This window comes from Lemur catta, chromosome 1 (assembly GCF_020740605.2).
Source record: "Lemur catta isolate mLemCat1 chromosome 1, mLemCat1.pri, whole genome shotgun sequence".
In the NCBI taxonomy this organism is placed as follows: domain Eukaryota; kingdom Metazoa; phylum Chordata; class Mammalia; order Primates; family Lemuridae; genus Lemur; species Lemur catta.
Window position 1 is genome coordinate 196,915,866 of NC_059128.1, and position 18,313 is coordinate 196,934,178.

General features: G+C 43.5%; 1 protein-coding gene across 1 annotated transcript in view; it reads right to left on the reverse strand.

Moving 5' to 3' along the window:
* LOC123630241 (histone-lysine N-methyltransferase MECOM-like) overlaps window positions 1-17,095 on the reverse strand; it is a 472,388-nt gene extending 455,293 nt beyond the window's left edge. Inside the window, exon 1 of the mRNA XM_045539618.1 lies at window positions 16,671-17,095. Coding sequence (XP_045395574.1) covers window positions 16,671-16,707 — 37 coding nt within the window. The 5' untranslated portion in view covers window positions 16,708-17,095. The remainder of the gene's footprint in view (window positions 1-16,670) is intronic.
* Window positions 17,096-18,313: the final 1,218 nt, after the last annotated feature.

Here is an 18,313-nt window from a genome sequence, read left to right on the forward strand (position 1 = left end):
ATATTGTTTAGAAAATGGAAATCTGAATCCAGCACCATCCATGCACTGGTAAGTTGTAAGGTATAATTAGCTTGTGATTTCAGCCAATGAAGTGATGAAGTATCTCTAAGTCATTCATTCAACAAAGATTCGTAGAATTTCCTAAATAAAACTAAAATCATAGTGTCATGGGAAACCACACTGTAGATAACTCTAGGAAGAAAATTAAAGGCAAAGAAACGACTAGCCTCTATCATAAAGAAAGAATTACTCATTACAAATTGCAGCAAAATTCCTCTTTACTAGGAGTTGTATGAAGTCATTTCTTTAAATTAAGGTATCTGCTGTCCAAAATCTTACTACCTTTTATGACCTCTGGAATGCCCAGACAATGTCATGTTCTACTTTTATTTCTGAATGGAAAACAATAAGGCAGTAGAGTATTCATTCAGATTAAGTTCTTGGGCATTCATGTAAAGTGGATCAAGGCTTGGATCCTGGCTCTGCACTCAAAGCTGAGAGGCCTGGGGCAAAAACACACATGTCTCCAGAGCCCTCATCTGGAAACTAAGACAATAAAGTCCCCCACCTCACAGAGAAGTGAGGAGTAACTGTGATAATACATGAACACTCAATAATCTTTACTGGCATTATTACTTATTGTTATAAATTGTCTCCATTTTACAGATGAAGAAATTGAGGCACAGAGCAGTTACGTAGCTTGTCTATGGCCATGCAGCTGGGCAGGGGTAGAGCCAAGACTTCAACCTAAATAATGTGGCTTCAGAGTGTACACTCTTAATCCCTCCCCCACATTTTTCATATTTTATAATTTCTAGAATTTATACTAAGACATCAAATTTACACAGCTCTTTGCAGCTTGTAAAAGCTTACACGTGTCATCTTATTTTAACATGACTAGTCTGGAGGAAGCCAAAGCAGAGGTAGTTATTGTTCCTATCTTATGCTTGGGGACATTGAGGCTCAGAAGGCTGGTGCCCTGTGGAAGGATACAACACTGATGACTAGCAAAGCTGGGACCCAAACCCCTATGTCCTGACTCCCAGCCAGTGTCATCCACCAGAAGATATGTTTACGGAGCCCAAAATACACTGAACTTTTGAGATGATCACACCTAAGGAAAAAAAAAAACAAGAGCCCATCTTCAAGGTGGGTAGGGCTCAAAACACTGCAAAGAACATTTTTCTCTTTGGAAAGTTACTGTACTTGTCAAGTCTTTATAATGAGATGGCCAGGTAAATTACTCTGAGAGCAATAGAAGGAAACAAACGGTCACCATCTACACACCCTGGAAGCAGTCTGTAAGTCCTGGCCAATGCCAAGGATTCACCTGGAAGGTTGACTAAGATGAAGCTCATTGTATTGCATTAGCTATCAGAGTATTTTCTTCTCTTGAGGGTAAAACCTTGGTGACTGAGATTATCATCACTCAAGGGCAGGAAGAGAAATTTGATATACAGATCATGAGGCCCTTTGAAAACCCTAGACATAAAATGCTTTTTACCTTGACATTTCCCATCCTCTTATGATCCATCTACCCAGTATTTTTAGGTCAAAGAAACAAATATACAATGCTGCTTCATGGGTCAAACCACATCTATGTTGGTGTTTTAATATTGCACCATTATCAACAGGATGCTTAAATCACTAGCACCTTATACATTTAGGCAAATAGGGAGTTTTGCTCAGGATTTCAGACTGTGCCCAGCAGTAATGATGTTGGATGCACTGATTTCTGTGCCAAGCCTAGTGGCTGGAACATTGGCTTGGACACATACACACAGCTCAGCAAGATTGTTGGCAAAGAGAGTTGGAAAAGAGGGCAGTGCTTTTTATTCTTATTTCTGTTTAATGAACAACAAAATCACATGCCAGCTTGAGAGACAAGCCACTTCTCTGAGCTTGTATCAGTCTTTGGGTAGCACTATCTTCTACTGCATAAAAATTGAACCCAGAAGCAAGATGCGCCTTTCGAAACCATGAAGACTTCAGTTTGGGCATTTTGATCAGATCTTTGCTCTCTGACAGACCTGTAAGTGGCAAGGAATTGGAGGAAATTCTTTGAAATCCTCCAAAGAGAACTTGTTCTTGAACTGTAATGAAAAATGTTGCTCTCACTGCACAAAGGATAAAATATACTAAAACTAGTGCACAGGGGAAGAATAATTTGCCCATCCACAGACTGTTCAGATGATTGTGGCTCAGTCAGAATAGGTCTGTTATCCTTGTTCTTGCTCTTTTCTGCTGTATGAAAATCATCTGTTTACATGTCTGTCTCTCCCAATAGACTAGAAGTTCCTCAAGGACAGGAAACATATTTTATTTCTCTTTGTATATTCAGTGCTTGGCTTAGGCTTTTTAATGTATGTTCAATAAATATTTGTTTAACTGGACTTAATTATGGGTCCAGAAATCTAATACGCTTTTCTGATGCTGCTACTAACCCAGTGTTTGCAGATCAAACACAGAAGTCCCATTCCCTCCATCTATAAGGAAGATACAAAAACATCTATGTCCTGGCTCCTAGGTTGTGGAGTCAGCTAAATGTATACGTGGTGTCAAAAATGCAATCCACAAAACTGAAATAAACCTTATTAATAACTTTTACACCTTATCTGCTGCTACCCAAGGATAAAAAATGAGGCAGGTGGCTGTTCCTGCCACTCTCTTAAGTTTCAGTGTGCCACACTTCAAACGCTTAATAAACATTCTCCTCATTTAGCTTTCTGATCCATGTCACCTCCTCAGAGAAGTCTCATCTGACTACCCTACCTAAAATAAGGCCCTGGGTACTCTCTAGCCAGTTACCACGCTTTGTTTTCATCGCTCCACAAGTCAACATCTTGAAGTGTATGAGTGTGCGTTGACTTCCTCCAGAATTTGAGCTCTGTGTGGGCAGGGCCTTGTCTGTGTTGTTTCCTGCTACCTTCCCCTCACCTAGAATTGTAGGTGCTCAATAAATAGCTATTGAATGAATGGATGGGCAATAGTCACCAACAGCAAGTATTTTTAAAGGGTCTGGTTTTATTTTCAAGTATATTGAATGAAAACTGTAACAGCATTAATATGCAACTAATTTCGTGAAGCAGGCAAAGACCTCCACATCTGACAGGTATTAAGAAAAATTAAGTATGGTATTATTTTCAGATGGAAGACTCCAAACTCATGGAATGCCACTGAAGTTTGTCATGTATGTGGCTTCACAATGTTACAAAACATTAGGAGAAGAAAGCATTTGAAGAAGGAGTAGGCTTAGGATTCAGTGTTCCAAGCTCATGAAACTACTTTGTAGTCATTGATAACCAGCAACAGGTACATGGACACCTTTGCCTCTGTTAGTAAATCATTGTCAAGGGTATATGTATGCCTGTGAAATGTAGATGTTCAACATTTTCATGAAATTGATCGTTTTTAGGATTTCATTCATCATGCCTTATATATAGTATGTACTAAATAACTATTTATTAACTCAATTTGATTGATCTAATGTAAAATATAGCTTGAAAAATGTTAACTAGAATAAATGCCTCCATGGAACAAACTTTATGCATCCACAAAAAAAACTATGAATTTGGAACATTTGTACTCTAAGGAATCAAAATTGCAAAGTAAATTAATTCCTAAAAGATTTATATGACTGAATTTTAATTCCTTGAATGGTACCTTTTCAAATCCAATCTAAAATGCCCAGTATATTGTTGATCTAATATAATCCAATGAGCTTTAAGAAGCAAAGTAGTTCCCAGTAGAACCAAAACCCAACTATTCCATTTTTATAACCTTCTGTGTACAGAATAGGCTGAACTAATTTTTTCTGAATGTTTTTATATTTAATCAACAACATCATTGCCAAAGAAAACCACTTTTCAGAAGTTTCTCTATCTTGGTTTATAACTTATAATCAAAAACTGGAATTTTGCATCTGATGGGCTTTAGTGTGTAACATTATACTGTCATATTTTTTATGCTATAGTTAAAAGCAAGAGATAGTTTCCATTATAAAAATTTTCCCATAGTCTGGTTACCCAGTGAAAAACATTTTCCTATAAAAATGGCCTTTCCAATTCATAGGTTAAAAGTTATTGTGGGTGATTTTTTTTAAAGAGCATCAGAAAGTTTTGATAGGCTTCAGATAACCTTCTGCAATTCACCTAGTCACATCAGTTGGCTTCAGGTGTGTATGCAGAATAGGGCAGCGTAATAACAATGTACCACACAAATAAGGAAATAGTCAACAAAAAAAACCTTAAGGCTTGAAACCCTGACAGCTTACTTATCCTTATCCAGCTGGGGCTATATGGATTGATTTCAGCTACAGTCTATTCCAAGTAGCAGGAAGAAATAGAAATGGGGCATAAATATGAGGTCCAGAACAATCCAGTGAGCTTGAAATATCACAGCTACATCACAGTGGATCTTTTAAAGACATACCTTTGCTCTGGACTTAGATCCTTGATTCCCGCAGGGGGTAAAGATGCTTGGAAATCTGATCTGTCCTGACAGGGTGAGGCAACCCTCCATGACCTTCCCAAAGCCCCGCTGTGCTTGTGTCTCAGAGGCCAGCACACTTCACCCTGAACTGTGAGCTTCCTTTAATTGTAGACTCCACTTTCATTTTCCCTTAAGGTTATGGTTTAGGGAACCTCTCTGTCTGTTCTGTTCTGAAAACTGGAAACTATCCAAATATCATCCATAGGGGATTGGTTCAATAAAATATGTTACATCCAAACAATGGAAGATCTGCTGCCTTTATAAAGAATGGGTTAGACTGATACATACAAACAAAAGAAAAGGTTTCAGTTAAATTATTAAGTTTAAAAAAAAGAAAAAGCAAGTTGCTATAAAAAGTTGTAACTCTGTATGTATGTATGGGCTAACATATGCATGGGGGGAAATCTGTAGGACTTTACACTAAAGGATGAACAGTGGTCCTCTGCAGGCAGTGTATGACAAAAAAAGAAAATAACTTTCATCTTCTATATGATACAAGCTTGTAGTTTTGGAGTTATTTATGGTGTATAAATTTTATAATCAGAAAGAAAAGGTTTCTAAGATAATGAAAAAAGATTGATAAGTACTTTAAGATGTTATATAATGAACATGCTAGGGTGAATCAAGTCTGAACACATGAGTGATCCCCCATAACATCTATGAATGGAATTTAGAAGTATGTGAACTACTAAAATTGCATGAAAAATTTTATGTATATGTGCATTTTCTGGAAAGAGGCTCCATCCCTTTCATAAGATTCTCATAGGGGTCTGGGACCCAAAAGGAGGTCACAAACTATGACCCTAACAGAAACCAAAGTAGTTGTTCCATCTCTCCATTCATTTTTATTATCATTTTATCATGAAAAATTTTATTACTACTTAATTTCCTAGTTCCAGCCAAAGGTAAAGTCTATACAAAGTATAAAAGCTGTAGCTCTCAGTCTCCACCTTCATTTAAAGGGGTTCCCATTGACTTAAGAGCAGCCCTAAGAACACAAGAAATCACATCTGGCTGGTCTTGGTGAAAGAAAACTCCTAACAGGCACCAAAACACTATAATTGTTCAGGGTTTGAGGACAGTAGTCCAAGGTACAAACAGTCCTATTTTCTCCAGAGAGTTGAGATATTTGTGAAAGGGGTGGGGAGTAGAGGAGTGGAAAGGGGGAGAAAGGGAGAAGTCATGTGTACATTGGATTAAGGGGACAGAGTTGGGTGAGTTGGGTTAATCAGTAAAACAAGATTCAATACATCATCTGTCAATCTTAAATTGTTTGAAAGAATCTTTAATCACAACTGTGCATTAAAATATACAGCAAAATTCTTGATGCTATATTCTATAGTAATATTGCCAAAATTGGGGTTAGGATTTATATAAAAACTTGGCTTCTGATAACTTTTGTAGCTAAATATTCCCAAATTCCTAGGAATTACATGAGTCCACAAAATGTTTTACCATCTCTACCTTGACTCTACTGACATTTGCCAGAATCAGGTCCAGTGCAGTTTAAGATCAAGTGTAGATCAATAACAATTTGTGATTTAAGTGAGGAGCCATGGGTTATACCTGCACTAGCAAAATGAGGACCATGATTGGTGAAAATTAGGAATAATACTCTACTTTCCAAATATGCTTTCCAGGTGGTTTATCACTGTCAAAATAGGCCTATTGTAGATTTAGTATGCAATTAAAGTGTCAGATACCCCAGAGTTCCAGTGCTGACATTACCTAACTGTGCAGGTTATAGGCAAAGAAATTAAAGGGGTTCACATAATCCACCAAAGCCCATCGCTAACCACCATCACTTCATTGTGCCATATGCAAAGCATAGTACTAGACACTATACAAGACAGAAATGAGCTCTGCAGGAGTTTTACAGTTGAGCAAGAAAAATAAGATATATACTGTGAAGACAAGGAATTTATAATAAAATGCCAAAATCATGGTAGGTAAAGATAATTTGATACTACTGGAATGAAATGGCATAAAGAAATCACACCTCCAGAAGTGACCAAGAGTGATCATGAAGAAGAAAGAGTTTAAATGAAATTTTAGGCTGCGTGTGTTGACTCATGCCTGTAATCCTAGCACTCTGGGAGGCCAGAGAGGATCATCTGAGGTCAGGAGTTCGAGATCAGCCTGAGCAAGAGTGAGACCCGGTCTATACTAAAAATAGAAAAATTAGCCAGCCGTAGTGGCTCACGTCTGTAATCCCACCTACTCAGGAGGCTGAGGCAGGAGGATCACTTGAGTCCAGGAGCTTGAGGATGCTGTGAGCTTGTCTGATGTCATGGCGCTCTAGCCTGGGCAACAGAGTAAGACTCTGTCTCAAAAAAAAAAAAAAAATACCGTTCTAAATAAAATCTTAAAGTAGTTAGATTTTGATGGTCAAAATACAGTATGGGTAGATTTACAGACTCTGGCAACATCATGGCCAAAAGTTGGGAGGTAGAAACACAAGGGTAGGCTGGCAAGAGAGTGAGGGGAGCAGAATGAGTAAACAAGTTAGGCTGAATGTACCAGTCTTGTGCAGGGAGACAAAAAAGCCTGAAAGTTAATGAAATAATAATGAACACGTGTTGAGTTCTTATTTTATTGAAGGCACTCTAAATGCATTAGTTGATCAAACCCTCACATAAGGTAAGTGTCTCTAGTCTATAAGTAAGAAAACTGAGGCACAAAAACATCAAGTGGCTTGCCTTCATTTCACCCATCTAGTAAGTGGTGGAGTCAGGATTCAAACCAAGGCAAATCTAACTCAGAACCTGGTCTCAGAGTCACCACATTCTTCTGTCTCAAGAATGAGAGGCCCTCAATAGCCCGGGTAAAGAATTTGGGCTCCAGCATCAGGTGTAAAAATTGGGAGCCTAGGTATCTGGTAATTTATCAATAATGTTTATGAGCATGGTGCATCACTACTCATAATCTTCTACAAGCATTTTATATCTGATGATTTCCCCAACAATGTTAACTGAGAGTGACAAGTAGTCATTGACAAGTCCCTTGACTGTAGTACTGATTTAGGTACTCTAAATAGCCATAAATGTAGGAAATGCTACATGCTCTGTGCTTTATTAGGAGAGTCCATTGTCTTGGTATTCCAACACCACACCTAGCCCTTTTAATCCTCAAGATTTAATTTTATCTGTTATTCACCTACCACCACTGCTAGAAATACAACTGATGATAATAAACAGAGCAAAGTGTATTTATTTTCAAATGTCCCCTGAACATATATAACCTTCCTGCAAGGAAAGCCACTCTCGTCAAAAAATACATTCATCCCTTAATTTCTCCATCTTAGGTTCAGGTCTTAAAAATCAGTTGGGTTCCTCAGTTACAGATGTATATGGCATGTTACATCTGGACACTCCTTGGAGGGCAAGGGTGAGCTCTTCCTCTGAACATCCACAATAGCCAAAAGACCTCTTCTCCTAGAGACAACTATCTCCTAATGATTTACTGCCCAGCCCCTAGTCCACAAATCAAAGAATTGGGTTGAGTGAGAAATAAGAAAGAACATTGTCCAATGGCTATGAGAGAGGGAGGCAAAGTTTCAGTTTATTTTCTTAAGCCAATTAGTGATGACACAGCATGGAGGAAAGGAAAGACACAACATGGCCATAAAAGACTATTTTTACAGATAAATGGCCAGATATCAGATTCTGTAATAAGTACTTCCACCTATCAAAACACACACATACACACACATTAACTTTGGGGTGGGGAGGAAGATACAGATCTAAAAACACAGGGTAATATTCAGGAACGCTTATGGATATCATTGTAAAATGCTGGAACTTTGAAGAATCCTTAGAAACCAACTAATGTAGATATTGCAAACCCAGGATTCATGAACTATATGTTGCAGTCAGAGGTGTTTGATTGGGTCTGCAGGATTTTTTTTAAATTGAATCAACATTTTAAAGTAGAGAAGATTCAAATAAAAGTCCAGATTGGTGGCTTCTCTTAAAAACTGGAAGACCTGGCAGCACCGGCCCCTATGCCCAAATGGCAGCAGTGCGATGGAGCTGAGTAGCAGCTGCCGCCTTTAGAGAAGGCTTGAACTGCCAGTTTGCCACAGTCCCCACCACTCCCTCTTGTTCTGGAATACAAAGGCTGAGTGTCAAAAAATTAAATAAAAATAGAGAGAACCTTAGCACTTATACTCACCTTGTTTCACTCATTTATTGTAACTGCAAATCCTGTAGGCATTTAAGTTTACAAGCTCTGCTCTAGTCTAATCCCCTCATTTAGAAAGAAGCAACTCAGCCCTTATAGTAAAGTGATTATAAATTCATTCCTTGAAAAGTTGACTTTTCATACAGGAGGGATTATGATCTAATGACAACTACAGAGTATGAAAAACTAAATTTAGGCTGTGTGGCTATACAATGCCAAAATCTATGGAGAAAAGTTGAGCTCTCATTTTATTTACACATTGTCCCTCCCCAAAAAGAAGGGCAAAGGAAGATTCTGAAGTTTTCAGAACAAATTTATTGCCTAGTTTGCCTTGGTATAGACAGTTTTAATGTGCCCAAATTTTAGATATGACTTTCCTTCCCCCTGAGGGCATAACTTATTGAGAAGACATACAAAATGCTTGTTATTGACATGCAAACCTTTCTGAAAATAAGATGGGATAAAAACATAGAACAGGACGGAAAAAAGGATATTTCCTCTTCAGAAAATTTAACTGGTAAATCAAAAGGGAAGTAACTAAGATTTATTGAGTGACTGCATGTGACTTCAGTACTTTGCACACATTACCCAAGTAACCCTCACAGCAGCCCAAGGAGGGTAGTATTATCACACCCACTTCACAAGTTACGATACCAGGGCTCAGAGGCATTCAATAACTAGAAGATGACCTACCTGGCTATTTAATCAGGGATCACACTCAGATTCAAACATTGGTGTGCACGTTTGTAATGTTTATAAGTGGCTTGCCCATGCACGGGGCCTAGCACACAGAAGGACTTCACTGATATTTGTTGTGTAAGCCTGCCCATCGCCAAAGCCCACCAACTTACATGCGAAAACTTTCATAAATATCATCATTGGAACAACAAATGATACAAAAGTAATTCCTTTAGGCAGGTTCTTGAACAAAGTTAAGGAAGTTGGAAGCTTTGGTTCTTCCTATTATATAGTCAATGACCCCCTACGCAGGTGTTTACTAAAGGAATTAATAAAAATCTCTTTTGTAAATAAATTTCTCCTTTAGAATTGTTATAAAGTTAGTAGAATTTGGCTGAATATACAAGCAAAAGCAGGTTTGTTAATGAATAAGAGTAATAACTAAAATCAAAATAAGAAGTAATTCAAGAATGAGCGCTTTTGAAGAGTCAGGAATTTGATTAAAAATTCACTTGCTTTTTTTTTCTATAATGAAACAGTTCTTTAACCACAAAACAGCTTTTATAATAATGCAGAAGAGTATGGTTCCAAGCAAAACACTCTCCCATTTTAATCATGGCTATTATTTTTGAAAATGAAATGGCTGAGGTCATTGTAATCTATTTTAGGGTTTGCATGAGTTGATGGTATTTTTGTCTTGGCTTTGAGCTCTCCACGTTACCAGCTAAATGTTATGGGTTTTGCTATGTGCCCTTTCAAATCCCATTCTTTTTAATAATGTACTTTATACACGTAAATTAGAGTAAATTCCAATTTCTTTCCGAACAAGTCCAGATGGGGTCCACACTTTCAAGAGGACTAGAACTTGCCTTTTTAAAAAAAATTTTTTTAATTAAGTATGTACTTCTTTAGAACTGTGTTCCTATATGCATAAAAATGCCGTATGGATGTTCAGATGCTGAGAAATTAGTAAAACCACAGAATTCGTGCCGTTGTTTTCACCAAACAGAAATATAAGGATAATATCTGTATATCTACTCTTTCCAGCTTACAAAGACAGATTCAGATACAGAAAAAAATGCCTAGAAACAAAACCATCTGGGTAGAGTTCTGGACCTAACGATAGCTATCAGAAAGGGCAGGTCTGTGTACAGATATCCATTTAGGACACATCAGTGAAGCTCTCTGTTCCCTGTAGGACCCAGCAGACAAAATTATCAAATATCTAAAGGCACTAAAGTCACACAGTCAAGCCTCCCTTTAGATGTGATTAATATTTCACTGGCTTTCTGAACTTAACTTGTTTTTTTTTTATTATAACTCACTATCAGGTAACAAAGACTAGCCCAAGATCCCTCTAAATAGCTTCTACCCAGCCACACATGAGAGAATGACTTCACAATACATACATATTGTGGAGATCTGGCTATTAAATGCCTTAGGCTCTGTTTGTTTGTTTATTTTTTTTAAATCAACTTGCAAGGCCAATGTAATAAGATGCTGTAGCTTTTATGAAAGAGGTGAAATAATTTTAAACACAGACATACAATGAGTTTATTTATTTAGAAACTTGTTAAATAGAGTCTGGGAATTCAAATATTCAATGTTGACATTGTACAGAACTGGCAAGGAGCCAGAACCCAGTCTCCAGAGGGACCCATTGGACAAGGAATCCAGGCCTTTCTCTCCTCCCACTTGAGCTAAATAGGTAGAAGCCATTAGTTATACCCACAGCAATATCTGAACCGCACTCAAATAAGCTGCCCCAGCCAGGGCACTTCAAAGGAGGGTAAATGTGTTTAGCTTTTTAATGCTGAACTAGAGCTATATGTCACACTTCTGAAAGAGTTTTGTAAACAGTTTCTTCCCTGTGTAGAAACATCTCTAAAGTTTCTTGTATGGCATGTAAGCAAAGGTAATTAACAAGGATTATACTTTTTTCATTTACTGGGAGGGTCGGGAAGAGTAACACTAATTTGTGTGCAAACTAGGAATGTGGAAGGAGAAGCACACTATTTCTGTCTTCCTGTCTCCCTCTCTTGTTTTCTGTTGCATTTGTTTGTCTCCTCTTTATCCTCTTCCTCACACTTGTTCTCACTACACAGCCAATTTCCTTGAGAATTCCCTGGTAAACTCGGAAGGCCAGAAGAGTGGGAAGGGGGAAATCTAATTTTAGAAAAAGGATTCTGGCTAATGCAGTAGGGAAATAGGGAGGGAACTAATGATTCACACTGGGCCGCCCAGGAGAAAAAAGCAGACCCCACAAACCATTCTAGAAACTGCTTAGACAGCGGCTTCCAGCGGAGGAAGGGTTAACACCACTCCAGAAAAGTGTGCCAGGCATCTTTAGAGTGTCCCCTCTCGCCCCATCTCTACCCCAGACCTTCTCTCCCCTGCCCTATGGGACTGGGGAGGAGCCCACGCAGCCAGGGAGAGTGAATGAGTGTGTGGCTGCCCTCCGCACAAGAGTGTTCCAGAACCCGGGATGCGTGAGTGTGGATGTGTGTGCACGCGTGTGCATGTGTGTTTACACTGTCAGTGCACACCCGGCTCCGACGGAAGCAGCGCGCCAGGCACGCAGCTCCTCTGAGGTTGGAGAGAGAAGACTTCTGGCCAAAGCTTGGAGCCCTGAGCCGGACAGCGTGAGCAGCGAGGTGCGGAGAGGACGCCCTGAGTGCGCGCTGCCTCCCCCCCCGCCCAGGCTTCCCCGGCCCCACCCCCACGCCCCTTCTGGGGTCATTTCCTCCGCACCAGGCGGATTTGAGGTGAGCGATGGGCGAGTGTATGCAGCTTCTGGGAATAGGGCTCTGCCAGGCGCTGAGTGCCTTGGGAACAGGGGAAGAGCCGGTGGCCAGAAGGTGACAAAGTTTCTCCACCTCAGCGCCCGCTTCCAGCGGAGGCAGCAAGCAGGGAGCTGCGCAGAGAAAGGGGGCCGAGCCAGGCGTGCAGGGGGCAACTAGTCGGGGCTCTCTTGTCCCCCTTGCCCCGGGAGGATGGAGCCAGGCGTCCCCGGCTGTGGCCTTCCTGCCCCAGGTCACAATTGCAAGCTTCGAATAACCTGGCCCCAATTTACAAAAATAAAATAAGCTCCGAAACAGTAAGATGTTCAAAGATAAACTGCTTACAAACTCATTACCTTCAACTTCAAGAAAAAAGAAAAAAAAAACATAGCAAAAATCTCGCGAAATAACATGTTAATTTCTATTCGGTAAGCGTCCTACATGTTGAATGTCAGTCGGCAGAGGAGGCCGGGCCCCGGGGCTCAGGGAGAGGCCTTGGCTCAGAAAGCCTGAGAGCTGGTCTACCCGGCAAAAGACACACATTCACACCACACGCACACGCACACCGTCGCCAAGACCTGCAACCCCTCAGTCCCTCCAAATAAAAACCTGAGAAAGAAGCCTTGCTTTCCAGCCTTCCTGCCTCCACAGCTAATGAACCGTTCCCTTCCACAGTGTCGGGGATGGGGGGGGAATGAAAAGCGTAATTAACCTTCCCCTAAACACAGAATTTTTTTTTTTTTTTTTTGGCGAAACACGTCGAAATACTGCAGGAAGACTGCGCTCTGAGTGCCAAATGCAATAAAGAAGCCCTAAGCCGGGGTAATGGTCAAGTAATGGCAAATAAACCGTCTTCCTAGAAGGGACCTCGGCCTCCGTTGGGAGGTTTTTCCTCCTCAAAAGCAGCCTGAAATAAATAAACATTTTTTATTTAACAAAGCTCTGTTTTAATCTAGGTTTGTTAAGGATGAAGGAATTAACCCAAATAGGTGGACATACAGAGAGTGAATGTCTGAACCTGGGCGTGCGTTTGTTGTTTTTCGTTTTTTCTTTTTTTTGTCTTGGGTATTGGGCTCTAAGGTGAGTAGTTTAAGGGGGGAGGGGCAGCATCCACCCTTCCTACTGCAGAGCCTGTTTTTGAACAGAGATCCAGTGTAGAAGTAGCAAGTGCCTCCTCCCCACAGTCTCCCTAATCGCATTGCCTTCTGCATCTTTACGAGACTTCTGGGGGGCCAGTAGCTAAGGGGGTTACTCGGATGCAACTGGTTCTTTGTGGTGATTGAACTCCTGCGGGTTGTCACTTTGGGGAACTGGGGTGGGGGCTTCTTCTTCGGTGTTTCAGGCTTGGACGTGCTGGGCAGACCCAACCTCGCTTCCTTCCAATCCATCAGTAAAGTTGCAAGTGGCATTTCTGGCATGGCCCAGGTGCTATCCTAGCTGCCCAAGGAAACGGCTGGGAAGTCTGGCGCTGCCAGAGTCGTCTTGGCTTTTAGTTCTCTTTTCTTAAAAATGGAAATAAAATTCAGGAGCATTAAACAGCACAAATGTCAACCTTCTTGCTTTTCCCTTCTTTATTTTTTTAAATTTTAAAATCTTGCCAAATAATTTACAACGAATTTATAGGTTTCGACTCTTGTGTAAAAACAAGCCCTACAAGTTGGAAACCGGGTTGTACATTCATTCTCGGTATAACTTTAGTGGATATTTTCAGGGTCTGTGGTCTCTGGTCTCGGTCCACGGGCTCCTGTACCGTAGCCAAGACCAAGCCAGGACTTATGGCCACCGAAGAAATTTACAAAAGACAAAAAGAATAACAAGCAATCGAGAAAACAATTATTGCCATGTGATTTGTTTCCATTGTAATGTTTACTTTTGCCACCATAAAGGTAGATTTTTTTTTTTAAGTATGGTGGTCACAATGCCTCTTCCTAACCCAGAAAAAGAAAGAAACTGGTGCAAATAGAGCAGTGAAGTTTCCGTTGGATGACTGCACTGCAGGGGTCATCAACCATCTCCGCCATGAGCTACTGGGGGAAGGAAATCGCGCTTTAAAATACAAAAATCCGTAGTTTTCATATGATTTCCTTTATTACCCAGATAGTAATTGAAGAATTGCACAAAGCAGTGCTTCAGTCTGAGAAAAGCAGCTGCGGCAGTAACAGCTGGAGCAATGCAAGCGGGGACCTGAGGCTCAGCAAAAAAAGTTTGGAAGAGTTGGGATCTAGCTATCGTAAAGTGCGGCGGCATCCTTAGAGGCACTGAAGACAAAATAAATAGGTCTCCCACCGGTTGAATCACACGTATCATCAGATAGGAAATGAGGCTCAGTTTCTGGATGTTCAGTGGACTGTACATGCGGGAATATTTTAATACAGCAATGTACAGCTTGATTGGCAATTAAAATAGTTGCAAAAGTTGCTCAAGAAAATTCGAAAGGTTTTGTGTTCTGCTTTCACTTCGGAGGATACCCGTCAGTGAGGCGCGGCGCGAAGCTTTAGGCTTTCATTTCACAACTTAGGCACGGTTGAAATAGGCTACCCACCCTCACCCCCACCCCCGCCAACCACACACACACACACACACACACACACACACACACACTCCTAACCTTTAGTCGCAATTGAAACCCTCATGCCTCCAAGCATATGTACATTTATTCCCCTTCAGATGAAAATAAAGACATCGGCCTCATTTAAAAGCAAACGGAAAACAGTTCCACTGGCGCCCTTTGACATTGTAGCAGCGAAGTGAAAAGAACAATATCCAAAAGAGAAACAGATGGACTGATGACCCAAAGAGCCCTATATTTAGGTTGATCTCTAAGACCTAGGCGAAAGGAAACGTACGGGGCACTGTGTGGGACTGCTTGGGTAAGGACTGAACGAAGCACTGGAAAGGCGCCTAGGATGACAGCATCTCGCCCGGCTAACCCGCGGACCTCCGCTGCCCGTGAAACCAAGCCTGACGAGGTGCCGTTGTCCCGCGCTGCGGCTGCCCAGACGCGGCAAGCCGGGAGGCGTGGAGTACCTACCGTACTTGGTTCTAACGAGCAAGGGACAGGAGGAAGACTGGGAATTTTACTGGGGAGAAGTATCCCCGCCCCCCGCAACTCTCATTTCTCTGGTCCACAAGCAAAACAATTAGAGAGTTCTGTTTGCGGCGAGTGCAAGTGTGGGAGAGCGAACGGCGGCCTGTCCTCTCCCGAGGCAGCTCCAGCCTTGCGTGCTGACACCTCGCGGAGGAGCGCTCCTGGCTGCTCCCGGGCTCGACTACCCCAGTCGCCTTAGAGTCGAGGTAGAAGCATTTGGACAAACCCAGCCCTGTCCCCTACCATCCCGGCTAAGCAACACGTCGTGACAGACAGTGCCTGCTCGGCCGGCAACGCTTTTGCTGGAAGAGTCAAGGCTGGGGGTCCCGCCGCCCCCGCCCCAAACCTATTCACCCTCATCCCGCGTGACCAAGGCCGCTCCGTTCCGGGCAGGCAGGGGGCGCCGGGGAGGATTATTGACCCGGGATCCCGGCTGCACCCAGAAGAGCGGGAGGCTCGGCTGCGCCGTCTCCGCGGCTCAACGTTCCGGCAGCTCGCCCCCTGGGGGACGCTAGGCGCCCCGCCAGCTGGGTTTTCGCGGGTCGGAGCGCGCCCTCTCTGCCTCCTCCTCCGAAGCTATCGCCGCTGGCTGCGCGCCCTCCACTCCCCGCTCTCCACGCGCTCGCGGGGCCTCTTCTCTTCCCACCTGCCCACGGCTCTGCGGGGTCGGTAGCTTTGCTCTGCCCGTGGCCTTCATAACCACCCCGCGATCACAGCCCCCTCCTTGGTCTCCCCCACTCCCCGCTGCAATCCTGCCGCCGCAGCGCACGCCGGAGAGCATGGCCGAGCGCACAGCGCCCACTACCGCAGCTGCGGCTTGGCGCAACTAGCCTGCCAGCCCGCGCAACTTCCAGCGGCCGCCTCGCAACTTTTCCCAACTCCACCACTGCAGCCTGCCGCCGCCGCCACCGCCACTGTGGCTCCCTCCGAGCCTCTACCCATCCCAAACCCCAGAAACAAACCGAGGCTCGAAAATGCTCCCTTCCCCAGCCCGCCCCCCCATCCCCCGCTCTCCCCTCCTCCCACGCCGGGATTAGCTGGTTGGCCAGAAGCGACTCTCCCCCGCCTGGGGGGAAGGGGAGGGGAGGGGGAGACTCTCTCCTCTCCTCTTCCCCCCCCCCCACCCCATCGCGCTCACTCTCGCGCGCTCTCCTCCCTCCCACCCCTCGTCTTTGCCACCCCCACCCCACCCCCACCCCGGGGTTGCCAGAGCTGGTCGGTGCGCCGGGCTGAGGGCTGCCCGGGCTCCTCAGGCGCCCAAATCAGGAGCAAGAGAGCGGGCGACCGGGAGCGGAGGTTGGGACCGGCAGGTTGTTGGGACTGCGCTGCGCCTGCCCTCCACCCGGGGCCCCGGCGCAAGAGGCAGCCCGCGCTCCCTCCCGGAGCGCTGGAGACAGATATGCAAGATGGCAGAGGGGGGAAAGCCAATAGAAAAGGGATATTGCACCTACTTGTGGCCAGTTTCCTTGCCCTGCCTTTGGATCTCATGCTGTGCCCAGTCCTGCAGCCGCTGCTGTGTGGTTGGGTTTTTTTTTTCTTGGATCTTTTCCTTCTTTTGCTCTCCCTCTCGCTCCCTCACTCTCTCTCCTTTTCTCTCTCTCCCTCTCTCTCCTTTTCTCTCTCTCTCTCTCTCTCTCTCTCTCACACACACACACACACACACACACACAACTTCCACACACTCACTCTCTGTCTTTCCCTCTTTCACTCTCTCTCCCTCCCTCTCTCCCTTTCTCTCAATCCACACTCGCTATCTCTCCAGCATTGTCAGTTTGGACACCTTCGCACATGCGCGCTAGACGCCCCTCCAACATCTCAGCGCCGCCAAAAAAAGTTTGGAGCGATTTATCACTTTGATTTGGAGATCTTGTCAGATGGCAATCGCAGAGGAGGCGGAGAAAGGGAGCCACGGGGAGGGCGGCGGGGGGCGGGAGCGAGCGCGGGGAGCCTGAGGGGAGCAGACACCTCGCCCAAAAAAAAAAAAAAAGGAAGAAACGACTTGGGCAGAGGATTGATTCCGTGTTGGAATCACCAATAAGCCTGTATCATAATTACTGTTTTTCCCACTATAAATTGCAGAAATTTTTCTATACTATCCATGGGGGAAGCAGGAAGGGGGGCACTTTTTTAAAAAATCTTTACCCTGCTAAAGAAACAGAAGAAGGGCTGGACCTTCGGCGAATGATCCAGGAGAAAGAATCATCCTGAACTTGGGAAATCTGCTGCTGCCGCCGCTACTACTGCTACTGAAGCTATTGAGGCTTCCGCTTTCAGAGCTGGAAGCAGAATAAATAACTGGGTTTTTTTCCCTCGATTTTAGATGTATTATAATAGCAGTGCTTGCTGCCACCCTGGGAACATTTCAGTGTTCTTTTCCCACCACTCTTGATTCCCAGGTCCGGGCCGGCGCGGGCATTTGACATCCAAGACCTCCTGGTTTCCCTGAGGTCTGCTGTCACCTTCCGGCCTCCCCCACCACTACCCAGGTCGCCTCCCGCTGCAGCTCAGCCTGCCTGCCATTTTCGCTCGCTCACTTAAACTCTCAACCTCCGGGGTCACAAGAAGGAGGAGTAGGGGGGAAATCCCATACACACACTCCCTTAAAAAAATACATTGTTGAAATTTGCTTTAATTACAGGATTTACCAATGAAGCGACATGCAGAAATGGGGAACTCCTAAAGGGGCTAGCTGTGTTCAAGGTATGAATCAATCTCAACTACGTATAGATTTTCTCTTGGTACAACCTTCTTGCATTAAACAGTTTTGTTCAATACCTTCCGTGTGCTATTTATGTCCCCATTAATATCTGTTGCAAATCCTGCCAGACACCATAAAAGAAAATTACAATCTTTTCAGTCTCTGCACTACAACAATACATCCTTGATGTTCAAGTTAAAGGAAAAAGAAAAGAAAAGCAGGTCCTGGGCATGAGTTTGGCAAAGGTAGGGGATGGGAGGAGGAATCACTGAGAATGCCCAGTTGTATTCGTTGGTATTTATTATCAAAATCAGGACTGAGGGGTGGGTGAGAGAGTAAATAGCAAAGTTCAACCCCAAAGGGTATCAATGGCTCACAAACATCTTTGCTGAAGGA